The 19,956-nt window shown below is 45.7% G+C and overlaps 1 protein-coding gene across 8 annotated transcripts in view; it reads right to left on the bottom strand.

Annotated features, from left to right (window-relative positions):
- MYO7A (myosin VIIA) overlaps positions 1 to 19,956 on the bottom strand; it is a 99,547-nt gene that overhangs the window by 26,321 nt on the left and 53,270 nt on the right. For 4 of the 8 annotated variants that reach the window (XM_088159212.1, XM_088159213.1, XM_088159216.1 and 1 more), the window contains exons 12-25: positions 19,079 to 19,198; positions 17,741 to 17,883; positions 17,159 to 17,369; positions 16,539 to 16,674; positions 16,033 to 16,139; positions 12,543 to 12,599; positions 7,361 to 7,498; positions 5,128 to 5,286; positions 4,685 to 4,777; positions 3,255 to 3,349; positions 2,038 to 2,122; positions 913 to 1,131; positions 663 to 770; positions 1 to 115 (exon numbers count right to left, since the gene is read on the bottom strand). The exon at positions 1 to 115 is cut by the window's left edge and continues 95 nt beyond it. In XM_088159212.1, coding sequence (XP_088015338.1) covers positions 1 to 115; positions 663 to 770; positions 913 to 1,131; positions 2,038 to 2,122; positions 3,255 to 3,349; positions 4,685 to 4,777; positions 5,128 to 5,286; positions 7,361 to 7,498; positions 12,543 to 12,599; positions 16,033 to 16,139; positions 16,539 to 16,674; positions 17,159 to 17,369; positions 17,741 to 17,883; positions 19,079 to 19,198 — 1,786 coding nt within the window. The remainder of the gene's footprint in view (positions 116 to 662; positions 771 to 912; positions 1,132 to 2,037; positions 2,123 to 3,254; positions 3,350 to 4,684; positions 4,778 to 5,127; positions 5,287 to 7,360; positions 7,499 to 12,542; positions 12,600 to 16,032; positions 16,140 to 16,538; positions 16,675 to 17,158; positions 17,370 to 17,740; positions 17,884 to 19,078; positions 19,199 to 19,956) is intronic. The other 4 variants (XM_088159214.1, XM_088159215.1, XM_088159218.1 and 1 more) reach the window with 1 other exon arrangement.

Here is a 19,956-nt window from a genome sequence, read left to right as displayed (position 1 = left end):
CTGGCTCATTTCGAGCTCTCTCCATTTTTTCTAAGAGCTCTTTCTTCCGACGTGCTTCCTCTTTCTCCTTTACTTCTCTCTCTGCATCTTCCCGTGCCAGCTGGGCCAGGCGTACCTGCAAAAGGAGAAGTGCAATGACTGAACTGCTTCTTCTGAAGATCTGGCAGTAAATTCCACAGGGCCTGGCCTTAGGAAGGCAGGCTGCCTGGTGCTTAGGGCACTATACCCATATCATGACTTGGAGCAAATCAGTGACATGTCCATGTCTCAGTTTCCCAACTGCAGAAGGACAAAGCAATGCATTTTCCCCATTCCTTAGTGCCTTTTTAGGGGTGTTGGTCCATGCACAGAAACTCTCATCGACCTAATTTTTTCTTTTATACAACAGCCCTGCATGTCCACACACACACAGTGTCCCAATTCCCCCTTTATACAATTGCCAAACTGAATAATAACTATAATCTCCGGCATTCCTGTGCAGCAAATCAGAAATTCTGGAGCAGATTCAAACTAATAGAGCAAAGAGTACTTTAGAGAATTAAATACAAACCACTTAAGCAGGGCAGAAATCCCTCAGATATTTTTGTCACTGCCCCTCAAAGGAACAAAACTAGTTCCTAGAGAACAGACAGAACCCCAGAAAGAGATTAGTCCCTATGTACTTGGTGCTTCTTTTCTGCTTCTTCTTTGGCTTTCTTGGCACTCATCTCCTTTCGAAGTCGTTCCTCTTCTGCCAGCCGAAGTTTCTCTGCTTCCAGGCGTCGATAATACTGTGGGAATAAACAGAAGAGCCTTTCTGAACAGGCATCTAAAATTTTTTTTTTTTCCTTTAAAAATGGATCCCAAGAGCACACGGTGCAGAAGCACGTACTTCTCCCCTCTCCTCATCCCCGTTTCCCCTGCAGTACTTACTTCCCCGCGGAGGCGCTTGTAGAGCCTTCGGGCGATCATGCCGCGGGCGTAGGCCTGCACGGTGAGCACAGCCCACAGGCGGTGGCGGAAAGCCCTGCGGACCAGGTAGCCCCGGCAGCGCGCCTGGAAGTCGATGATTCGCCGGCGAGCCATGTGGTACTGCTTGTGAAGCTTGCGGGAGCGGTACAGGGCCTGCAGCCTCAGGAAGCCAAGCCGCATCTGCAAGAGGGAGCGGGATGGAGCCGCCCCGCCAGCCGGGGGCTCACCCACCCTAAGCTGATTTCCACTGCTAATCTCCTGCTTCCACGGCTGTAAATGAGAGCTGGTTTTCAGTCAGTCCCCCCGAAAGCAAACCTTCCAGACAGAGGTTCTCCAAGAGGGTGGAGAAATGAACCCCTCTGGCTGCTACACTGATGTAAAGCCCACGAAGGACAAACACAGTTTCTTCCCACTGACCCTTTGAGAGGCCTCGGGATGTCTGTTTGGCCATCCCAAGGTAGCCACAAGCCATGAGGGTTGCTCCTACCTCTGTCCAGCATCTCCAAAACTCCTGCCTGACAGTCAAGGTGCTGTTTGATGGCAGGAGGCAGCATCCTAGCCAGCCTGGAAATTGCCATTTCTATCAAGTTGCAGTCTTGAAAGATTATATTGAGATACTTTAGACCTTGCAGGCTTGAAAGATTATATTGAGATTCTTCAGACCTTAACACACTTTCCAAAAGACCCTGCTGTTGGGTCAAAACCAGCTGTAACAGGGAGAGGACTATGGACTGGGATAGTGAGAAACTCAAGTATGGTCCACACGGAGATGGAGTCCATTTTATAGAGGAAGCTGTTTCTGAGTTTTCAGTCATCTGGAAACTAGGGGAAGACTCACAAAAACCCAGATGACCAGTTGGTGCAATGAACACGTAACTCACAGGGCAAAGGACTGCTAGGAGGTGGTCTCTTCAATGAGATGACAAAGCAAAAAAGGACAAACATCCATTCATCGCTCCAACTGATAAAAGCCAACCTCACCACTTCTGACATTCAATGGGACATTTGCAACCAGGAAACCCTTACATATGTCCCAGGTGAAAGTGGCAGGAAGGCAGAGCTGTGAGGAAGCAGCCCTGTACTTACAGCATCATAGTTCTTCCTGCAGTTATGTCCGCGCCAGTATCTCTGAATCATCAGGACTGAATTTCTCACTTTCAGGAAATTGGACCTGCGAAAGCATTTCAATCATTTGCCTCTGTGGTTTGGCCACAAGTTATCATCATCTCCTGGGTCTCATCTCTTGGAGATTTGAACCTGAGTGTCCAGGTGGAACAAACACAGCATTTTTGGCATTAAGATGTCGCCTTCCCCAGCCCTCTTTGGTTTCATAAAAACATCTGTAGGCACTCTCTCTGAGAGGTCTCTGCAGGGAGATTATGCCACATTATGGGAATGGCAAGAACAGAAGAAGTTAGGAATGGTTCCCTCCTTCCCCCAGCCCCGCATCCTCTTCTCACACCTAAAATATCTTCCCTGTGTGTCCTTTCCATTTTGTTCAAGCACTTGAAAATGGATTGAATCTCACCCAAATGACTGAGAGCAAACCTCACCAACATCACGCTGCTATCCTATCTGCTCCTCCAGCCCCTCTCAGCCTGATCTGATTTTACCTGCAGGCAACATGGAGACAATTGGGTTGGGAGGCCTTAGGGGGGGGTCTCACTATGGTCAGTGTGTGAAAGATTGATGACTTCTTTAGCATGTGCCCTTTCTGCAAAGCACAACCTGAGTCACAGCCGTGGCTAGGACAATCAAAGAGCATAGAACCCCAAGACCTCTCCCTTCTCCATAGGTGAAGCTTATCCCTGGCTGTGGCTCCCCATCTTCATCCACAATGGTGCCATGAGCTACCTCTCCTCTTCCCATGTCTGGAAACTGGGTTGCAAAGGGAAGAGTTCTGAACCCCTTGGGCCTGGGGAGAGCAACTTTAATAGCAGTAGGTGACTCAGTGTTCCCTCTGCAGTCTTATGGGGATCTCCATAGATTGGAGTCTCAGCACTGCCTTCAGCTGGCTCAGAGTCCACTGCTGCACTGTCATAGCAAGCACCACATCCCCTGAAGATGGCACTGAACAGGGACAGAAGGTCCTATTCTGTCCAGGACTGAGGCAGATAACACAGTTATCCTCTTGTTTCCTCTACTGTTTTCCTCCAGTACTTGCTGCACCTGAGTGCCAATACATCAGGGGTCCCCTCTGGTCATCTGAGCACCAAAGGAGTGACACAGCCTCCAGAAGCCACTTGCTGGGTGAAATATCCCACATATCCCACCTCCCCTTTGGCCATGGGGTTCATACCTACCTGTCTTTATAGCCACGGACCACCTTCTGGATAAGAATGACTTTGTCCGTGATGGCCTTGTCTCTCTCGATCTCCAGCAGCATGTCGTGGTGGTCCTGTGGGAGGAAGCGACACAGCACCAATGTCTCAAGCTCTCCCTCTGGCTGATATGTGGGTGGTACAAGACCCTTCTCCAGGATAGTTGTTCAAATTAAACTGTAGGGTCATTTTACATCGTACATATTACTCCACCTGCCCACTGGGGAAGTCCTAACATAAACCCTAGTGATCTAAAGGTTTAATTCCCAAATGAACCAGGTCATCCAGAAACAGCAAATGCAATACTTCGTAGTCTGAAAACAACCAAATTACATTGCCCTTCCCTGCAGAGCTCCCTCCTGGTGCTCTCAGCCATAGGAGCAGCTCCTAGGGGCACTGGAGAGCTTTGCAAACAACCTCCAGGCTGCCTGGGTCCCATCATTCTTCCAGCCAAGACTGCAACGCCTCCCTAACCTAAGGAAAAAAAAGCTCCTCAAAACACTGAATTTCCTTTGCCCTGAGGCTTTCAGATGCACCAATCCAAGCTTTATTCTGATTCCTCCCATGTTGTGTGTGATTCAGCTATCTTTCCCAGTCATGGCAAGCTGAGCCATGCCACACAGCAGAGGCAGCTCCATACATTTCCTGGTTTGCTCGACCTCCGGTGGCCCCTCAGGGCCTCCCAATTTCTCTGTTTCCTGTCCTGACAGCTGTGAAATCTTGATAACAGGCTCTGGAAAGAGCAACTAGTGGGAACAAGTTCTGGGGAAGAGATGGGGGTGTTTTTGCTGGCAGTGGGATTTGGGGGTGAATTTAGGTGTAAGCAGCCAGGGTTTATCGTTGTAATTTTTGCTCAAGAGAAGCCTCACCTTCCCAGAACAGCACAGGAATAGGTTTGTAAGGAAAGATGAGTGTGTATGGGGCTGCAGGGGACCTGCAGTGTCGGACTGCTCTGTGTTATCTGGACTGATGCAGAAAAGGAGACTGTAGGCACATCTTGGGTTGCACAAGGATGTGCAGAAAGCAAAATGAGCCTGTTGTGCTCTTATCCCTCTCTCTGCAGGGCTCTGCATGGGCATCCCTCCTGCTGCTGTGCCTTTTGGGTGAAGGCAGGAGAGGAAGCTGAACCACTCAGCCCAGGAGAGAAAAGGCTGTGCTCAGGATGTGACCACTTTTGTGTCAATATGGATTTGTGAATGCATCAGTGCTGGCACTGTGTCAGGACTTCCTCCTTCCTGCTGCTCCAAATCTGGCCCCAAATGTTCTGCCTTAATAAGCCAGGTTCTACCCACTGACATGCCAGCCCAGAGACCATGGAAAAGGGTCATGTCTTGTGATGGAAAGGAAATGGTAGGACACACCTCCTGGGGCAAGGATCCAAGATGTCAGGGGGAATGTGGAGAACCACCCACCTTTAGAAATATCTTTGTCTTGCCAATCTGCCAGTCATCATCCTTCCCCAGCACTGCTTCAGCAATGCGCTGGCACGTCCCACGCAGGTCACCCTGACAGAAAAGGGGATGGGATTCACCAGGACTAGACTCACCCATTGCTCCTCCCAAGCCCAGTGTAAACCTTGTCTAGTCCCAAATCCTGCAGTTTTCTGCTAATGAGGTTCTTACGGCTTTACTGTCACTTTGTTTAAGATGAGTGAGATGGACAGGCTGAATATGGCTACCTGTCCCTGCCAGCCCTGTAACCATTTTCCCTTCACTTGAAAAGCCCAGAGCACCACTGTGACGCCGGGGGACCAAATGCTGCTTAACTGTTTTTGGAGAGGAGGCACACTCCATAAATGTAACTCTGGAGATTGCCCAGCAGAGAGCACTTGTTACCTGTCAAAGAGGATTCTCACCTGCTTGTAGGCTGGCTTCACCCCAGGCATGAGCACCCGGTACCGGTCCACGAACTCCACAAAGGTGTAGCGGATGGGGTATCCAGCCCGGCGGATGCGGATGGTCTCCATCATCCCCGAGTACCTCAGCTGACGGACGCACAGCTCCCGGTCAAACAGCTGGGGGGGTTACAGGACACGGGGGTTTGATTGCACATCTTTTAGGGCTAGTTCCTTGTACACATGGGCAACTGTGCGCTCCTCTGCGTGAGCATGATGAGGCACAGACTGCTGGAGGCAGTTTTGATTTTCTTTGCATAGTTTTGTTATCTAATTCATCCCACGCCTTTCTCTTGGACTAACCAGAACAATATTCAGAAGCAGCAGCATGGGATGATGTACAGACCCAGAGAACTCCAGCCAGCATCCCGATACAAACAATTCCCCCCCCCCCCCCCAAGCATATTTCAGAAGGAAGTAAAAGTTTTAGAATAACATAAAGTAACAAACAGTCAGGACTTTCCACTGACCTTTCGCTTCCGCCATCCCATTTCCTATCACTATCAGTACGTTTTCCTTCAAAAGGCAGGGACAGAAAATTATCTCTCAGACAATGTTCTCTTTTGCAGCCACCCTGCACAGCTCTGTGTGCCTTTATCTGGGATTTCTTTTCCTTTAGATTATTAAACCAAGGCCAAAATTAAATTTAGCGAGAAATCACATTGCATATCACACTGTAGTCTCTGATTCAGTGTTAGCTTACCAACTTATTTCTTTAATGGGGAGATTATTTTCTCTTTGTCTAATTCTTTCAAACTTGAAACTGCTTTCCTGTCCCACTGAAAGTTTTGTAGACAAATAGGTAGAACGGAGACTTCTTAGCACTAGCACGACCTGATGAAACACAGACTTCCTATGCAGGACACAAAGTACCAGACTGAATTCCAGACATCCAGGTGTAAAAACAGCCCAGAGTCAGGGCATTTAGAATAATTTGCTAACGTCAGTTCAGGATGTACACCTATTTCTCAACATCACTTATGTTCAAAAAGGTCTTGTTCTAATCTCTGCTCAGATGATAATCACAGATCAGACATATAGTTAAATATTTACCCCAAATTTTCCATTAACAGGCTAATAGGTGCCTTTTTTACTCTCACCAAAACCAGGATAAGAGCACAGTAAAATGATCTGAAAGACCCACCAAACCTTTTGCTCTGCATTGTATTAGATTCACTGAACAGTAAAAATAAGTTTCAGACAAACGCTCCTTGTACATAACAGCTCTGAAATTCAGTGTTTTATGCTTTTTTGCACTCAGCTGAGCTTTACTAACAGACACTGACTTTAGATAAAGCTGCAGCCCTGGCTGGATCATTTACTAAATAAAGCTCTTCCTTTCCCAGCAGTACCACTATTAAGTGTGGTGAGCAGGTAACACTGATTGCTTACAGCATCAGTGTCTGATCCTGCAAGGTGTGGGGAGTGCTATCAGGTCATGCAGCACCCACCTTATCACCTGCCTTCTTGCTGCAAAACTCAGAGTCCCTTCCATGAGCAGTTTGTGGTCAGGAGGATTGAGAGCCCTCTCCTTCCTTTTCATTTGCTCCTAAAGGTTTGTCCCATAGTGTTCATTGCTTTTGAATCAAATCACTGTGAACTGGAGCAAGATAACTCCTCTCACATTTCCTCTGTGCTATTTTGCCTCTTTTTTCCTCTGCTTTTAGAAACGTGTTTTTATAATTGGTGAAGAAAATAAAAAGGCAGTGGAAAGGATCAAACAGGATTGAAAATGAGGGAGATCCATTGGGAGCAAAGATTTTCAGGAAAACACCCACGGGAAGATGATTTTTAGAAAGCACTGAACTGTGCCACAGAACTAAACCCATGGCTCAGCTGAAGTCTCTGGCAGGAAGGAGCCTACCCCCTATGGAGACGGACAGGCATTTCCTATAGGATAAAGGGCTGCAGGGTGAATTCCTTGAGATCGTCCTTGGGAAGAAAGGCAGGGTCAGGAGCTACTCCCTGAAAAAAATTTTGGGGCGCTGTTAGACTGCAAAGCAAGTGCCTGATTTTGCCAACCCTTCTGTGACTCTGTTGCCAGCACAGCAGGCTGTGGGTTGGTTTTCTAAGCGTGCAGGGTTAATCCTGGCTCCACGGATGCCCAAAGGGGTTTTGCCAGTAGCTCCAGAGCAGAATGACCCCACTGGCAGTCCCATTCAAAAAGCAACCAGGAGAGAAAAGCAGGACTTACCATGGGCTTCTTGTACTCATTGGGCTTGATGCAGCGGACAAAAAAGGGCTGGCACACGCTGAGAGTCCTCATCAGCAGCTCCAGGGAGCGCTTGAACTGGCTGCTGAGCGTCGGCGAGCGCTTCCTCGTCTCCGCTCCCTGCAAAACCGCAGCGCGGGGCGCTCAGGAAATGAAAGGATAACACTGCCTTTCCCTCTGGCGTCCCCAGGAACCTCCTGCAACAGCAGGGCTGCAGCCGGGAGTGCGGCCAGAGGTGGCTGGAAGCTGTGGCAGGAGAGGGGAAGGGCAGAGCCTGTGAACTGGCAATGGCCAGGCTCTGTCAGCCTGCTCCATATGGCTCTACGCAGACAGAAGAAGTGCCGTCATTTAATTCCTCCCGCTTGAACCTCCCCGCCTGACTGGAAAACCCATCTTCCCTATGCAGAGACATGAGGAAGATCTGCCCATAAGAGCAAAAGGCCTCTTCTGGGCCATCAAAATTCTCGGTACTCCAGCTTGGGGCAATGCAGCTGCCCAGGGATGCTCTCAGGAGCAGCATGGGCTTCCCTGTCCCCATGCACTGCAGCACGGGCATGCCAAACCCTCTGTCATGGTCCCTCGTGCCAGGCAGGGCTCCTCCTGCTCCCTGGAACAAGAACCAGAGACTCATCTAGGGTAAAAAACAGTCCAGAAGAGTGCTTGCTGCAGGGTGACTCTGCAATAGTTCCAGAAACTTCTGCTGAGATTCCTCAGCCTGTACTACCACAGATTCAAGTTGCTTTTGGAAAAGAATATTAACTAGACTAAATAACGTGAGTATTTAGGGGCAATCAGGATGATTTGGAATATTTTTCTTGGTTTAGCTCCCCATGTCTGATTAATAAGCCAATCTCTATTTTGGGGCAAGTGTTTCTAAATGAGAATGTGTATATTTCCCTTAATAGTCCCTTCTTCCTGCTCTGGGAAAACCTTGTTAAACCACCCCCAAATGAAGTCCCTGGCTCATTTCACGTGCCAGACACTATTACCTGAGCTCATTACACATCAGTCACAGTGGTGCTGTGTGTCTAGTGGGGTCTGGTGCTCAGGGAGCCTTTGTGGGGCAGCAGGTAATGCTGGAGGGTTGGAGGAAGAGCTGGGCACCAGGAGGCAACTCTCTCTTAATTAGAAACAAGGTGAGCACGTAACATGACCTGTGGCTTGACCTGACAGCCAGAGAATTCCCAAAGAGAGGACTCCAGCAGGATTTTAATGCATTTTTCCTCCAAACATACTCTTATTTGCAGGTGGTCAGCCTACATGTGGAGTCACAAAATCCTCATCTGCACTGGCCTCGCTGCCATGTTTTGCAGTGTTTGTTTGCACATTTTTGTTGCTGTGTTTATTTCTACTGTTGCTAAAATCTTTACACATGCTTCATCACATACCACTACTAACCTTTAGTATTCCCACCCTTTAAAACTGAGGAATTCCATAGAATCACAGGATAGTTTGGATTGGAAGGGATTACAAATTCCCTCTAGTCCAACTCCTTTGCCGCAAACAGGGAATTTACACAGCTCAGGTTGAACGTGATGTTGAGACAAACCCAATCAAGACAAACACAAAGTCATAATGGAATTCCAACAAGAGAAAATCCAGCTCATGCAAACACCACAAAAACCTGGCCTGCTTGTCAAGAGGAGCATGGGGGGCTACCAGTGATCTCTCCCAGCAAAATCCTCCCTGGAAGGACAAACTGCTAACAAATCTAGAGTAATTAATGGATGCAGCTGCTACCTGCAGAGCAGTGTAGAGTCTGATGCTCGTGTTTTGTCACAGATTTTCTGAGGAAAAGGCTGTTTCAGCAAGAATCCTGGTTTGAAAGGCTTTGATGAATGCTTTCTTATCACATTGCTAATTATGCATACGAGATCACCTCTGTGAGATGTGAAAGGATAGCCACAGGGGTTAGAAGCAGCAACAGATGCAGGAGCAGGGCTGGCAGTCAGAAACAACTGCATGTTAGCCAAATTTTAGTCAGTTTGGGCTTGGCTGGGAGAGATAGTTTTTAAGCCATGGTGTTAGGAAGGGAGCAAAACTTTGTACAAGGGTCTACAGGGTGCACGAGTGGTTTCCTCCCACATAGCAAGAAATGCCTTTCCAGCTTGCTGGTGCCTTGCATTTCTTTCCTGCATGCATCCAGATCCGGCAAAAAGCAGTGGTGCCATCTCCATCCTTACATCTGAGAGCTTTTTGCTGGGAGGGGTTGGAAGAAAGGGATAGTGACCAGAGAGCAGCTTGTCTTGCTGTCCAAATAGTCAGAGTGGTCTGGGCTTCCCCTGTCAAGACCACATCATCCCATTCAGGAATGACATTGCAGGGCTTGACATTTGTGCACAGACCCCTCTCAATGGTGGGCATCACCCCTATGGGCACTTTTTGGGCTGTCACATACACAATAAATATTCCGACAAGTGTTTTGCATCAGCTTCATCCTTCAGGGATGGGTGACACCACTCAAGTAATTGTGGTTCCTCCTGCCTCACCTCAACAGCAGCTTGGAGAGAATCACACCTCTTCCCTTACTGCAACAGAACGACCCCAAAAAAGAAGTGGAGCAGTCTCTCAACACAGCCTAGCAAGGCACTGAAAATACAGGATTTACTGCAGAGGAGAAGCATTTTTTAAAGCTAAAACCAGACTCAGTCCTCCTAGTCTGATGGAAAAAGGGCTGATAAATTCTGCTTTTCCCTGGCCAGACACTTCCTAGCTTTCAAACTCTGAGACTGCAACATCTTTGGGACTCAGACTATCTCTTCACTTGTGTCCATACAAAGTGCTGTAGAAGGGAGGATGAGACCTGTGTGACATGAGGAAGGATGAGTAGGATTGAGGACTGGAGCCTGAGTACTGGAGTAGTTAGCCTGTACTCAACATCAAAGGAAGAAAAGACTCAAAAACAGAAGAGGAAAACAAGAAAATTAAGAGAATTAGACGATTTAAGAGAAGGAGCATGCAGAAGGGAGTTTAGAATGGTGTGCAGACCAGCATGGCATCTGGACATGCTCCAATTCTGCTTCTTTCTGCCATCTCAAGCCAGCCTGAACTTTGGAAGTGCAAGCATATATGTAGCTATTTGCAGTAACACCAAGACAAAAGGCAAGGAGAATGGCAGCTACAAGGAGAAACGTCACTGAGCCAGGAATGGTACAGGTTATTCCTTCTGTCCCTCTGCACCTCCTCCTTGAAGGACAAGGCTGCTGGTGCACCAGAAACACCATCAGGAGACGGCAGCCTGCTTCAGTGGAAATGCAGAAAGGTGAAATACTTGAGGAGAGCTAGGGAAGGAGGGCAAAGCATGTGCCACCAGCAATACTTTGGGGAAAGGTTCTGGACAAAGGACCATCCTCCCATCTCTTTAGGATTATAGATTGAGTCATGCCAATGTGACATGCAGTTTCTGGGCAAAATTATGCTCTTTGTTATATTTTTATATGAAATGTCACTGGGGTGGCCTTCAGGTGGCCACTGAAAGCTGAGGCTATCTCATTCTGCAGTGTCATATAGTGAAGAGAGTCTTTCTCCTAAAGGCTGTGCAGTCTGGAAAGTGCCTTCCCATGCAAAGTTGACATGGGCTACATAACAGTGCCAAATATCACTATTTTGAACTACAATCTTATTGATATGCATATATGTATATATATATATGAAAAATCATTTTTATCTTGGCTGTTCCACCTTTACCTCAATGTCTAACTAATATGAACAATTATTATTAATTAGAAAACTTACAAAACACTAAGTATAGTTGTAAGATCAACTATGACAATAAAACTCCCGTTTCCCTGTATCAGCTGTTGACATCCTCAGAGGAAAAAACTGGTCTAAACATTTCTGAGAGATTTTGCATATTTGTCTCCTGGATTTAATCCACCATAGAATCACAGAATTATTAACAGTTTGAGCTCTAAGGTAATTTTAGTTCCAAGTCCTCTGCCATGGGCAGGGACATCTTCCGCTAGATCGGGTTGCTCAAGGTCCCATCCAAGCTGGCCTTGAACACTGCCAGGGATGGGCAGCCACAGTTTCTCTGAAGAACCTGTGCCAGGGTCTCACTACCCTCACAGGGAAGAATTTATTTCTAATATCTCAACTAAACATTTTCTCTTTCAGTTTAAAGCCATTCCCCTTGTCCTATCACTCAAGGCCCTTGTCAAAAACCCTTCTCCAGCTCTCTCATATCCTAACTCAGGAAAGGCTATTATTTTTTGCTACAACTCTAGAGCAGGGCCCAGTGATATGTTCCAATTGAAACAGTTTTAGCCATGATATAGAGGGGAAGGGTACACCTCTGGAATTAATAGCTTTCAGTCATTTTGGGTCAGATCCTCCTCATTGGAATTCCAAATCCAAACATCCAAGATACTGCTGAAGTAAAAAGGGATGAAATTCAGCCCCATGCAAGGAGCTGAATTTTGAAAAGCAGGCTAATCCTCTAGTTATCAAGGGGTAGTGGAAATGTGAGCAGAGTCACAAAGCTTATATAATAAAATCTTTAGCACACAGAATGCTACCTTATGGCCAAATAACTAGCAAGCAGGGTTTGGGAAGCTATCAGAACCAGTCAGCAGATGAGATGCAACAGAAAAGACCTAAAAAGGGTGCCAAAAGCCTCTTTGATGATCATGACAAAATTTCACATTATCTTGTCCCTGAAGGCTTGGATCTGAGGTTTCCCCTGTGCAAGAACTGCCTTCCACCTCCAAAAATTATAGCATTTCCAAACAACCCAGAAATGCAACCCAGGGGTCTCTCTTTGCATGTGAGCTGTCTTGCCTCAAAAAAGTGCAAAACAGGGTCAGATTTGCAGTTGGAGGAATAATGTCCCACTGAAGCCAATGGTGGCACCATGGTAAACAACAGCCAAGTCTCAGATGATCCATCAGAAAAAAATCCTCAAAACTTTGGCTGAGCCTGGTTCTGATTTTATCCAAACCAAATTCCCATCATTACAAAGTTTTTCTGAGTTGAGTCCCAGAATTGACACAGTCATAGACCTGTACCTATTCAACAAGCTGTAAAAATTCTCTCCAACACACTGGTCACTTGAAATGGATCCTCTATGATAGTGCAGGAAGAGGAATAAACCAACAGGAGTAAAGCACAATCCTTGCCAAGGAGAGGTGAGTATACAACAGAGGAACTCATGTATTCAGTTTACCTTTGGTGTGGGTGTGGGCGACTGGCCAAATGTGCTGGATGCATAGCCACAGAGAAACTACACGAAGCACAGGTAAAAAAAAACAAAAACAAAACACAAAACAGAGACAGAGAAGAGCAAATAGTGAAAAGAAGGAATAACTGAAATGGGAGCCTGACATTTTTAGTCTTGGAAGTCCAGATGTTATATATCTCATGAACAAAATGCATTAATTCTTAGATTTTCGTCTAACCCTCTCCCCAGCTTTCCTCCTTTTTCTTGATGTTCAGTACTCTGAATCTGAGGGAACTGCCAGTGTTCAGCTCTTGCTTCTTGGAAACAAACTTTGTACATTTTTTAACCTCACTCTTTATCCATCCAATTTCAGCCATTCCCACTCTTCTTCCTCACACATCTCTGCTCTCAATATACAGTGTGTGGGAAGGTGCCAGGAACAAAACACAAAAGAAATCCCTCCCTTTCTCCCTAAATTTTAATCTCCAAATTCCTTTTCTAAAGAAATTCCTCCATTCCTCCCTAATTTTAATACCAAAATTCAGGTATTTTTGACAGAATTTAAGCTTTTGCCAAGGGGAAAGACCCCCCTGCCCAGGTTTCCCATTTGTTTTTCACTTTACACTTTCTGCTCCTTCTACCTGTTACTTGAGTAAGCAGTGCTGCCATACCAGCTGATTCCTCAGAGGAACAGTGTACAACTCCCACTCAATCCATAATATCACCTGGCACCACTCAAAGCAATGTTCCCATTTAGCAAACACATGCAGATAAACCTCTGTGATGACTATGAATAATTGAGACTTTACAGCCCCATGTGCTCCAGAAATGCCCAGTTCACCACATAGGTTTCATTGTGTATAAATATTAGGCCTTTCAGGGACCAAACAATGTTCAAATATACAATCTCAACCAGTTTTGAAATTTCTCTAATCTGTGGCTTTCTCAAGTTTCTGGAATATAAGGACCCCATTTGAAGGGCTGAATGTAAAGCAAACGTGGACTTACTCACAAAATACTACAAACTCATCAATAAGCTCCCGAGGACCAAAGTTTGGAAGGTGAAAATGCCTCATGATTTGATTTAGCCCTTTGCAGAGCAGCCACTTGTCTCTTTTTAAGAGAAGATGTTATATTTGATTGACCAAGCCTAAGTGTCTCTGGAAAGTTCCTCCACAGATTGCCTCACTGAAGCTCAGGGAAGGCATGCACAGTTCCAAGACATTCCAAGGACACCTCACCATAGATCTTTGCTACATGCAGTCAATTTCCATGACCCAGGCTCACTTGCTCCTTCTTTTGGGGCACACGTCCTAAGAAAGGGGCTGCAAATGTTACTGAATTTTGGTGGAAAGCAATGGCAAAAGCGTCCCAGCCCCATGTTGGATCCTGCTTGTCTGAGCATTTTTGTGTGGTGGTGTTCAGGGAATTAGTGCTCTCCAGGTTCACAGTCACACTGTGCATGACCAGGGGAGCTGGTACACGATGTCAGCTCTCCTTCCAGTTCCATGATGTCAGGCTAAAAATCTCTCATTCCAAAAAGAAAGCCAGACATGATTAAAGTATCAAAGCACAGAGACCATCACTTGGGATAGATTCTGAAGATGCCCAGTGGAACTACAAAAAAACCCCAAATGGTTTATATTAAAATAAAAAAAATAAAAAATAAAAAAAAAAAAAAAAAAAAAAAGGGGTTCCAATGCTTTCAAAGGTTTCACTTCTCAGATCCTAGACAACATCCAGGCAGACATCTCAACTTTGCTGTTATATATTTCCAGCATCTTTTAAAGATGCTTTGATAGGGATCCCTGTGAGAAAACTTGTATGACTGTGTAAACCCTTTCACTGATGTCCCAGAGTGCATCTCTGCTCTGCACAGAGAAGAAAGAAATCACTTCCAAGGTCAACTGCAAAGCTTACACCAAAAATAAAAAGCAGCGAGGAATAAGCAATAAAAAGCAAAGTAAGCAGCAGCACTGATGCTAAGGGAGTTAGTGTCTACTTCAACAGGAGTATCCACTTCTGAGGATGGCTCTGAACCCAACAGGAGAGTCATGCCAATTGGTAGCTTCATTAGTAACAGATAAATGTTCTATTATTCCAAATGAAGTTAAAAGGATAATGATCATTAATTTCAGCAGGAGCAAAACTGAATGGCTGAAGGTTCTGAACAAGGCTTGCAAAGCAGCACATAGCATATTCAAAGAAATGTCTTGGGAATGTAAATATTTTTTTCCTTTGGCAAGTAAAGGAATTCAGCACTTACAACTTGGCACTCCTGAAAGTCCCTAAGTCCCTTGGTCCATCAGTGGCATTGGTGGCATTTGGAAATGGGACACCAACTGCCAAAAAATCTGTTTGCTTTGAAAAATGTTATCCCCACACCTTCTGCATCCCATGGCTTTTGCCTTGGGAAAGACTGGGGGATTTGGCCATAGTGACTGATCTGTATAGAATTTCAGATTCTGCAAGACTGATATTTTAAAACACTTTCTACTTTAATTTTGGGAGCAGAGATGAGTAGAAAGATTTAGATGTTCAACTTCCTGAAGAAAATATCATACAACATCATTTGTGTTATTAAACACAAACATCATTTGTGTTATTAAAGGTGAAATGGTCCCTAATCTCATTACCAGCATTTAAGCTGGTATCCCAGTAATAAATGCTCAAATGGGGTAGAAAGGGTTAAAGCAAAAACTCCTCCTTTCTCTGAAACTTCAAGGCACACAGTCTTCTCTCACACTGAGCATGGAATAAGCACACAACCTCCTGGAGGACTGGGATGTGAAAAGAGGAGCTTTGAAGTTCAGCTTTCATAACTGGTGCTCCCTCTCTCTGCTGTTGTGACAGTAAAACACAACTGCTCCCTTCAAATCCTGTTGCAGTGCTTAAGGCCCAGCAAGATTATCCTTTTGTTCTACCTGGTTTACAGGTATTTGGACTCATAGAAAGGTTTGGGTTTGAAGGGACCTTCAAGGTCACGTAGTTCCAACCCTCCTGCCATAGGCAGGGACACCTTCCAGTAGACTAGATTGCTTGAACACTTGAACACTTCCAGGGATGGGGCATCCACAGTTTCTCTGGGCAACCTGTGCCAGTGTCTCACCACCCTCACAGGTAAGACCTTCTTCCTAACACCTAATCTAAGCCTGCCCTCTGTTAGTTTATTTCTCATTCTATTATATGCACATCTGGACAACCTAACTGGAAGGCACAGTTAATTTTCTCTCAGATTTCTAAAATCAGAAACCTAATTGTTCCAATCCCTATACAATTCAGAGGGGCAATCACAGTATTTGAACCAAATGCAGTGAACTGGGGGTATGAGTGTGGATGCACCCGTGACACTGCATTAACACTTCTTGATGGTTGACTCTCACTAACAGGTCTGAAATACCCCAAAAAACATCAGAGGAATATGACTCTGCCAATCTCCCACCCCTTCCAGGAACACCCCTCCTCCTGAATAAAGATCTTCTCCCGCCTGCATTACCATTGCCACATCTGCTTGGAAGATCTGCTTGATGAATTTGTTTTTTGAGGAATGCACCAGCTGAATGATGTCTCCATGCAGCGTGTCCCTGTTTTTCTCCAAGAAACCTAGAGAAATAATGGGACAACACATAGATGACACAGCGCAACATGGGCAGCTGCAAGCAGCTTCTGTGCTGTTGGATTACTGGATGTTCTTGGTGAGGTAATGGGAGTAATGAGCAGCACAGAGAGAGAGACCATGAGAAGGAAGACAGGCGCATCTTCAGGCTGGATTGAAGATGCAGTGGTGCAAAGCATTGCCATTCTGTCACAGGCACACACGAATGAAACAGCACCAAACTCTGCAGCTCATGGGCACAGCTGGAGGGTCAAGTCATTGCAGCCAGAAAAGGAATACATTGACACTACTGTGGACTACCATTCTGCCCTGCTCCAACACAGAAGCAGCTCATCTGCCCAAGAACATCCCCTCACCCCCTGCAGGGCCCTTGGAGTGCCCCCTACCTTTTGTTTCGTAGTAAACAATTCCAGCAAAATGGTTAATGCCAAACTGGGTTTCATAGTTATTCTTCGGAGGAATATAGTTGGTGTTAAGCTTGTGCTGGGAGTTCAGCTTGTGTAACATGGTGGCATCTGTACCCTGTACATGCATGAAAAGATCTGACATTTAACCGAGGCCATTCCCACTGAAATAATTTTCCAGTCAACAGCACATTTCTTTCTTGTCTTGGTGATGATGTGTATTTATGTTGAGAAGTGCTATGTTGGAGAAGACATGTCAAGTGCAGAAATTACAGAAATTGATTAAATATCACTGGTACATAGTGCTGTATTCAAAATAGTGCTCCAAAAGGGGTATATTTAACATCATTTTCTCTTAAACTTTGCCAATAGAAGTTTTTGAGCCTCTTGCAGGTATATTTTCCCATCAGAAACACTAGTTTTAGCATGGCTGTGACACTGATGGAAGAAAATTTAAGAGAGCAATAAAAACTATAAATAGGCAGGCCACTGGTGAATGTGTGTTTGGGGCTGAACACATCTCTCAAAGGGTGCCAGCATGCAAGTGCAAAGGGGATAAAATCAGGAGAGTCACTGGCAGCAAGGCTGAGCCCAAAACACACCTTGGGGAACTTGCTCTCCTCGTCAATGAGGGAGATGATGTTCATAGGCTTGATGGCTATCATGTCCAAGGCATCCTGGTTATCAGTGAACTCGATGTGCTGCCAGTTGATGTTCTCCAGGTTGTACTCCTCCTGCTCTAGTTTGAAGACATGGCGCACAAAGAACTGTTGCAGGTTTTCATTCGCAAAGTTAATGCAAAGCTGCTCAAAACTGTGGAGGGAAGGTCAAGAAAAGGCCACTTTAGATCCATCCTGGTTAATTTTTCTACATCTCTCTCCACGCTTGAAACAATACAATCAGACATTGTCAACCACTCAGTAAGGCTGCTGATGGCTTAGAGTTTCCTCATTGGTTCAGACAATCACTTTTTCTCCCAAAACAATGTTATGTGTGTGGTCTTAATCAGTTTAGGAACTCCATTGTCTGCTGCAATTGATTAGCTCTGATAATTTCTCATATACAAAAAGGCTTGGTCCAACCCAGTCCAGTTCACTTCAGGAGAGGTGAAAGGACTGCACGACCTTAAGCTTGGGCTTGTGAAGGATGATTAAGACCTGGTCCTCCCTTTGCAGGCTCCATACCTGTTCACAGTAAAGTTCTCAAAGCCAAAGATGTCAAGAAGGCCAATGGATCTCCTGATACTTTTGAGTTCCTGGGAAGGAGGTCTGTAAATTGCAGCATTGATCTTCTCCACGATCCACACAAAAAGTCGCCCATAAATTCCCTGCAACATCCCAAAGATGGAGCTCACTGAGACAGTTCAGCAGTTTGTCCTGATAGTCTGTGTCACCACCCTTGATGGCACAGGTTCTCCTAAAGCATGGCCAACAACCACATAGTCCCTGAGGACCTGTTCACCAACGTTTGTGCCACACTCTTGGCATGGTTTAAAGCTTCAAGAACCATTATGTAGCTCAAGGAAAACAGGCCTGAAAGCCTGGCTAAAAGACAGCTGAGAGCAAAACCCCAAATTTGGATAGTGCTGCATTTTGGATCGATGGGTTTGCTGTGAAGCCAGACAGCCCTTTCCATTTATCTCTACAGATCAGCAGAGCAGAGCCACGTTATGCTGCAAGAACATCTTGCTCACTTGAACAAGGTGTTCACTGAAACATCACAGCACTGGCTGAACAGTTTGATGATTTAATGACACAGATACTGCAGCTTCAGTAATTCCAGAACTTCATGTTTTAAACTGTTATCAATTTTTATTTTGTAAGCTACAGCAGTGCAACCAAGAGGGGAGCCCAATTCAAAGGCCCGTCACCACTAGAGAAGACACTGCCAGGATTTGCAGGCTAGTTAGCTATCAAACCAGCTTGATCTACCAATTCCCAAAAATGGGAAATAGGGGCCCAAGTTGGCCAAAGCATGCCAATAATGCTTGTCTCACAATTTTACATGGGGCTGCAAACAGCACAGCAGTGATGCACACCTACCCCATCAACCTTCATCACTCCAAAGTCTCAAGATGTTCTAAGTGCTCTAATGGCTTCTGGACTGCTCTGTCCCTGGCCCTGTGTTGTTAGCTGTATTTGCTGCTACTTATGCTTCCAAATCCTGAAATTCAGGTGTGGGTGCTAGAGGTGTTGGTAGAGTTGCTCTGATTTAGAGCAGCTGAGGATCTTTCCTGAAGCTGAGGTAAAGTAATTTCAGAATGCTGGGTCCTTTTGCAGGTCCCCTTTGAGTACAGACAATCTCCAGTCCAGACTGCAAATCCCATGCAGAGTAGATTACCTAGACTCCTTCCATCTCAACTCTTTGTACATCCCAATTAGAACATGGTTTCATTTGCTGATCTGAGCTCACACAGGCACCAAGAGAGACCCTTTTTCTGTGCAGTGGGTGCCCCAGTCTCAGAAGGGGCAGATTTCTGCAGCTTATCAACAGAAGACATAAGGAAATGCCCTAAGGCTTACCTTTACAAAAGCGTCCCTCACATCCAGCGCTTGTTCCATGCTGAGAGGGGTGGAGACAGTTTCACCCCTCGTGATTATAGTCCGGCTGGTAAGGCAGTTCATCACATCCTGAGGCTCAACCTGACAGACAGAGACAACACCAAACACAGCTGCTGTACAGGGGAAGTACCTCAAATGAAGACACAGGCATTTTCAGGGAGAAAAATTAACATTTTCATACCGTATTTTAATCAGGAAGGTGTTCTCGTGACTTAGCATGAGATGTTAATGAGATGTGGGAAGCCTGCAAAGCTGTATGCTACCAGCGTGGGTTAAAGCTTTGCATCACCCTGACCCCTCTTTATACTCCTTCAGGGAAATGTCCACTCCCTAAGTGGACAGAGAACTGTGGATCACACTCTTGGACCAGCAGTGCCCATGGAGATGAGATGATGTCCCAGAGGGATACCTGTTAGCTCTTGAGAAGATCACTGAAGAATGCTCCAGACACTGCATGGATGGTTTCAGGGAGGGTCATCTCACCTCACTTCAGATACACAGAGTATATATGACATCTGTCTCAAGTATCATTATGAACTTTCAAAATATCAGTGAAGGGAACACCCTACTATAAGGACTGAGGTATTTTGGATATCCTTTCTAGGACGATGTGCCACCAGAGGGTCTGTTTCTATCTCCTGGCATGAAGGGGAGCTCAGATAATCAGATCATGGAATCACAGGATAGTTTGGGTTGGAAGGGACCTTTAAAGATCATCTAGTTCCATCCCCCTAACAGGAACAGTTTCTGCTAGACCATGTTGCTCAAATTCATCACACCTGGCCTTGAACATTCCCACAAGTGGAACAGTCACAAAATCCCTGAGCAACCTGTTCCAG

The sequence above is a fragment of the Sturnus vulgaris genome, chromosome 2 (assembly GCF_052056855.1).
Source record: "Sturnus vulgaris isolate bStuVul1 chromosome 2, bStuVul1.hap1, whole genome shotgun sequence".
NCBI classification, from domain to species: Eukaryota; Metazoa; Chordata; class Aves; order Passeriformes; family Sturnidae; genus Sturnus; species Sturnus vulgaris.
Note: the sequence above shows the minus strand (reverse complement) of the source record. Positions and strands in the feature narration are given on the sequence as shown.